A 6,868-nucleotide genomic window follows, 5' to 3' on the forward strand; every position below is an offset into this window, starting at 1 on the left:
TGGCGTTTTATTCGATATAACGTGATACACTGTAAAAACTCCAGGAACACCAGAGCGGAATCTACATGACCACATCAGTGAAGTGTTAAAACCACAACTATTTGGTTTTGGACTAACACCCGAAAGGTTTTTATAGGCCTATACATCAATAAGTGTAATATTGTATGTGGAGGCTATATTGTGTGTGATTACATCTAGGCTGACATTTGGCGTCAATGGTCATTGGAAGGCCAAACCCAGGGATTGAACCTCGAACCTCTGCATCAAATTTGTAACGTCCCCATCATGCAGATACCACAGCGCCCTTTCTTATTCTATGGTAAAGAGGCCTATCCAAGGGGAGTTAGTAGCCTACATAAATCGAAAACGTTGTTTGTCTTTTCTTACTATAAGAATCTTCAACATGAATGGCGAGATGCTGCTCATCATCTTGCTGCTATGTGGGGCAGCGAAAGTGCAGTGCCATCCCATGTATCGCGAGACCAACTCGACCTACATGACGAAGAGAAATGAGTTCTTAGAGAAGGAAGCCGGTGTCGTCGTTGGTTCAAGTCTCGTGCTTAACGAGAAAGAAAAGAAGCTGAATGATTTTCTACTGAGTGCCAAGAAAGGCGAGGTTTCACGAGGTTTCAAGACAACGTTTCCACCAGCCGTGAACTTTTTAAAGGGTAAACCCCTTGTTGAGAACAGCACGGTCTTCCAAATCATCAGACGAATGCCGAAAGGTTAGTGATCAAAGGAACTTGAATTACAACAGCATCCGAAAATAAATCCATTATCTATATTTCTTGGATTTATTTGTTAAAAGATATTGTGCACAGAGAGGGAGAGAGGAAGAAAGGGTGATAGGGGATCGAAGAAGGGGGGAGGGGGGCGGGGCGGGTGAAAGATGTTTGTGATGCTAGGGGAACAAGCCTGTATCTTCAAGAATATGATACAATATCAAAGGTCAAGTCCACTCCAGAAAGATGTTGATTTTAATAACTGTGATATTCACAATTAGGTGAGTCAGTCGATGATGTCCATCAATCACTATTTCTTTTGTGTTTTATTGTTTGAATTATACTTTTTATATTTTTCATTTTTTACATATTTGACAACAAGGACCAAGTTGACTGAACCATATAGTATAAAACAATGCAATCTACACATGTTCAGGGGGAATTAATCATTCTTTAACTTGACAATGAGGAGAAAATTAGAATATTTCATATAATAAACTACAAAAGAAATAGTGGGTGGATGACGTCATCAGTCTCCTCATTTGCATGCAGACCAGGATGCGAATAGAACTGTTTTGTGAAATTAAGCAAAACTTTAAAATGTCATAACTTTCTTATTTTACATCCGATTTTGATGAGATTTTCAGTGTTATGCTTTTTGGATTTTTCTCTTTTTATTCAAATCAACTTTTTGTTGATGTGGACTTGTCCTTTAAGCAATGCAGTTCACGAAATAGTCTCTTTTCTATCATTTGTTTACATGATTTTCAATCAAGTAACTGCGAAGACACAAGTTATTGGCATGACGAAGAAAGATTTGTCAACTTGTAAAATTAACTGTTGATACATATTGATTGATTGACTGCTTGCTTGATTGATTGATTTATTGACTGCTTTCTTCTTCTTTATTTCAAACAGATTGACAAAGTAAGTACAAAGCAATATATGGATAACAGAAATGAAAATTTCTACCTGTACAATTGTTCGCTTTTTTTCACGGTTGATCTTCAAGTAGGTATTTTCGTTAATTTGCAGGTGGTATTCTCCATATCCACGAGATTTCCATGGCCAATGCTAGCTGGGTGGTACAAAACATCACATACCTTCCGCATCTATACTACTGTGTTACCGACGATTACTATTCGTCCCTGCACTTCAACTTTTCGGCCACGCCCCCGTCTCAGAGCCCGCCAGATTGCGTCACAGAGTGGATGTCTGTTGCCAGCGCGCGTGCGCGGATGGGTGCCGAACTTTTCGATCAAATGTGAGTAGAAGACTTGGAGAGAGTTTCATGAAAGGACTTTACAGGGGAGAGTGTCCATTGGCGACGGAGCAGAGGAATATCCTTTGTGTTTGGAGGGAGGGGGACCCAACAATAGCCGCCCCCCCCCAAAAAAAAGATAATCCTCTGCTCCGCCGCCAATGAGCGTGTCATAAATATTTTTGTCCGAAAAGTTGTCAGATCGGACATTTATTTTTCCTGCAACAAATGTCGATGAAATACTCTTCTAATAAAGCGCAGCGGTAGATTCTCTTCAATATATCGAATTCCAAGTCTGAAGAGAACGGGACCAAGATCATTTAATTTGTCGAAGGAATTTCAGCTATTTATCCGCCTTCTTAAAAATATACTTATTTTCATAATTTCAACATTCCTAAGGCATGCAATTTTAGGTCTTTAGTCATTCCTTGGTCCGATCAAAATTATTTGATTATGATGATCGGGTCAAGGAATGACTTAATTTAATTAAAGTTCATTTAAGTTGGTAGTATTTTTATGATAAGGCTGATAAAATAGCACAAACCTTGTATAAATGTATACATGTGTTTTCTTTTTTTCCACTTTATGTTTTCAAGAAATTGTTTCAATGCAGGTTACATCACAACATCACAATGGCTGCTCAAAATCCCGACGTAGCCTACCCCAATATTACAATGTCTTGGTTGAGGTTCGGCACTGCTCTACACTCCCTAACCGAACTCTTCTTCACAACCTCGGCTTTCCGGTTATTTATGTGGCACAGTCTGGAACGGATGATCCGGGACAATGTTCAATACGTCGAGATCCGAACCCTCTTATATCCGGTAATAATGCATTACATTGAAATACACTATTTAACACTATATGTTCATAAATAAATGAATAAGAATATTTCGAGAAGTTAAAATATTAAAATGCAGCTCTATTTTTTTCTTTCGAATTCATTATATTTCTCTAGGAAAGTGGTGAAATATGGGACTGTGAATTAGTCTAGAAGTAGTATGTAAGGGACATTTTTTCACATATCATTGTACTCTACATTATAAACACATCGTGAGATAGACTAGCTGTTGAACATTTTATTCTTTGTAGCAGGGATAAACCTACACTCAATTTTTTTTCAGCTTCAAGATCTGGATGGCTCGACCTCCACACAGGAACGCACCCTCCAGGAGTTCATTAGGGTATTGCAGGATTTCAAGAACCAGTATCCAGATGATTTTGTGGGAGGAAAAATTATACTTTCGTCACTTAGGTAGGTTAATTAGGCTGTAATAATAATCAACCCCTTATCCTGCACTCGCACCAATGAAACCGATTTTATACTGATTAAGCTATTATAGTATTTCGAGTGGCTATTTTCGGTCGTTTGGGTCTTGCTTTGATTGTATGACTGTATGGTTACTTTCAATATTTGGATACTTAGTTATATACCAGTTACTAGCTGTTACTCAGTATAGAATTTCATCAAAAACATTGCAAGAAATTATACTTTTGAGGAAATTAGAGTGAGATGTGGAAGTTTTGATAATGTATTTTTAAGAATTTGAATTGGACGTTATGTTGCTAACGTTGTGAGAGGCCTTTTGAAGTTCTGGTAAAACGGGTAAAAGAGGAAGACAGAAAATAGGAGAGAGTGGGATGGAAGGAGGGAGAGAGAGAGAGAGAGAGAGAGATAGAGAAAGGGGGGAATGAAAGTACCATCTGAAACAACATCCCAACCTTCTACAATTAACACGCAAAATGTTGACTAAACATCTAGAACTCTGATTTTATTTATACGTGACGCATCAAACAATATAATGAAAATAAGTTTGCAGAGAGTATCACTGATCATTATAATTTTTTTATTACTAAACATGTAGTATATTTTTACTTTAAAAAGGCATATATGGTGTTCAAAGTTTGAAGAATTTTTACCTCTCGGTAAAATCAAACTCTACTTTTTATTGCTTGCTTCCAGATACCCTGTCAACAGAACTCTTGTCGAAGATCAGCTAAATCTCGCAATGGACTTCCGGAAGAAGTACCCAGATTTCTTTGCGGGATATGATCTTGTAGGAGAAGAAGACAGCGGAGGACCTTTGATAGCTTACATCAATGAGCTTCTAACCCCGTCACAGCTTGGGGTGGATCTACCCTTCTTCTTTCATGCTGGCGAAACAGGTATCGCAAGGGATCTGTAGATTATAGTATTAATGGTTATATTGCAAATAAAAAGAACTTTTTCAAATTCAATTCAAATTTAAACTTGTTTCAAACATAATGCAAAACCATTATGAAAATTTACATGTACACAAGCAGAATATTTTCGCTTCCTATGACATTTTACACACTCTTTTGGTCACAGTTGGACTCTCGCTCTCATACCCCATAGGGCTTACATAATCGCAAAATATTACACCCCACACACACACCCATAAACACACACCCTCAAACCGACCATCACATATTTTCAGCCACCTCGCGCACACACATTTATCCTAACACCATCGCACATGAACACACAAACACACCAATTTTCCAATTCCATTTCAAAATTCCAATACATACCCACACGTACCTTAACCACCATTGTACACCATTATCTTTATCCTCACGCAATTACACACACGCACCATTTAACCCACACACTCACACACCTTTTCAGTCACCACACTGACTCTCACACCTTCACAACCCCACACATGGGGACAAAATTATCTGACACGTAACAGAACCTCACGTCTCACATGCACAATACCCTCATCTTCATTCACCCTGTCAAAAATTAATCCTAACTCATGCGAACGCACATTAATCAAACACAACTCGCTCTCACCAACAAACTCATCTTTACCCACAGTCAACTTCACACTCACTCACACACCGACACCTCGAAAACATGTAAAAAGTTACCCAGCTTTAACCCACGCCCACTCTTCTTCATGATATTCACGCTGACTCTCACAAGTTGTGTCACGACCCCACACATGAGCATGCACGTATCCAAACACGCCCTCACTTTCCGTCCAATCAAAAATTCTGACACTTGAACGCATACTCCAGGCGCGGATCCAGGGGGAGGGGGGGGGCACAGAGGGTACGTGTCCCCTTTTGAGAAGTATAATTAAAATTTATAATGTAAAAATGCCATTGAAACCGAGGTGTGCGCCCTCTTTTGAAATTGAAGACCTTTTTTTTGCTTGTCAAATTTTTCCTCCGAAAAGTTTGCCCCCCCCCCCCTTTTGGAAAATCCTGGACCCGCCCCCGGCATACTCATCCTAACCCACGCAACATAACACACACACCTTTAGACTCACCATCCACACAAGCCTTTACGCCCTTACACGTGATCGAACACAAATCCTAACACCGACAGATGTTCACAAACCCACACACTTCGAATCACTATCACACACCACTATCTCTATCGACACAGAGTCCTTGTAATTAAGACATTACTTGTTAGTCAAATAGTTCACCTGATAATGTTTTGCTCAGTACCCAGTTATGTTGTTAAGAAATTAGAAAAGATAACTTATCAATTTTTGTGGAAATCAAAAGTTGACAAAGTGAAAAGAGCAATGATTGTCAGAGATTACGAGGATGGTGGCGTACGAATGATTGATATTCAGAAACTGATACAGAGTTTTAGATTGAAATGGTTGGCTAGAATAGTTGATGACACACATGGATATTGGAAGGATTTTGCATTAATATACTTTCAAACACTTGGAGGTCTCAAACTCCTTCTAAATTGTACTATTGATCAATACATGATAGAAAAATGTCTTGTTAACAAATTGCCATGGTTTTATGTAGAAATGATAAAAGCGTGGTCATATTTTAAAGGAAATATCAAAAAGGACGATATTCATTCAAATAATCAGATTTTATGGTACAACAAATATATCGTTCATGATAATCAGCCACTTTTCTACAAAGATTGGTACTCAAGTAATATAATTTTTTTGAAAGATATTTGTATTGAAGGTAAATTTATATCTCTTTCAAAATTGAAAGAAAACTTTCATGCTGAAAAAAACAAAGGCGAGAGTCCTATTTGATTATTCCAAATTACAAAAGGCAGTACCGAAAGTTTGGATGAATAATATAAAGGAAACCAGTTTGTTAGAAATTCCAAAAATACCAGTGCGTCAAAAAGAAAAAGAAATGAAGTTTTGTTCCAGTAAATTGTTTTATCATATCCTATTAACATATGAAAGAAGTAGTGTTGGTCCATCATACTGGACAAACTTAACTGATGATTACATAAATTGGAAAAATATCTTTCAAAGAAGTCTAGAAAATACAAAAGAAAACAAATTGAAACAGTTTAATTTCAAAATGCTGTATAACTTGATCCCTACTAGAAGGATGTTGTTTTTATGGCAGCTTAGCAATTCTGACAAGTGTGAAGCTTGTAATTGCACAGAAGACTTACTTCATGTTTTGTTGAAATGCAAAATGAACATTCCTTTTTTCGATAATCTGTTTATGATGGTTAAGAATGTTTATAACGTAGAACTTTGCTTTGACATTAATACTTTGTTGAAAAATTATCAAGAAAAAAGTATTGATGATATCATGTCTATTGCTTTCTGGAGCATATACAAAATGTTGATTCTGAGGAACGAAAAGGGAACAGATCAAAGGAAGAAAAGATTGTGGTTTACTTTTTTGAAGGAACTTAAAATACGGATTGATAACAATAATGCTCTTGTGAAAAAGGAAAACGAAAAATGTACAATTTGCCTGAAACGTTGAAACTGTATTTGTAGAATGTTATATGGCTTTGTAACCGAATGTGAGATTTTTGTTGGAAAATAAATGCACCTGTTAAGGGTGAAAGAAAAAAAAAATCTCTATCGACACCACTCACACACCATGTATCCTTTCACCC

The 6,868-nt window shown here is 37.3% G+C and overlaps 1 protein-coding gene across 1 annotated transcript in view; it reads left to right on the forward strand.

The window, feature by feature from the left end:
- The window catches only part of LOC121421919 (adenosine deaminase AGSA-like), an 11,241-nt gene continuing 4,373 nt past the window's right edge, over positions 1-6,868 (forward strand). Inside the window, exons 1-5 of the mRNA XM_041616719.1 lie at positions 1-725; positions 1,758-1,986; positions 2,597-2,807; positions 3,108-3,238; positions 3,947-4,149. Of these exons, the coding sequence (XP_041472653.1) occupies positions 317-725; positions 1,758-1,986; positions 2,597-2,807; positions 3,108-3,238; positions 3,947-4,149 (1,183 nt within the window). The 5' untranslated portion in view covers positions 1-316. The remainder of the gene's footprint in view (positions 726-1,757; positions 1,987-2,596; positions 2,808-3,107; positions 3,239-3,946; positions 4,150-6,868) is intronic.

The sequence above is a fragment of the Lytechinus variegatus genome, chromosome 9, assembly GCF_018143015.1.
Source record: "Lytechinus variegatus isolate NC3 chromosome 9, Lvar_3.0, whole genome shotgun sequence".
In the NCBI taxonomy this organism is placed as follows: domain Eukaryota; kingdom Metazoa; phylum Echinodermata; class Echinoidea; order Temnopleuroida; family Toxopneustidae; genus Lytechinus; species Lytechinus variegatus.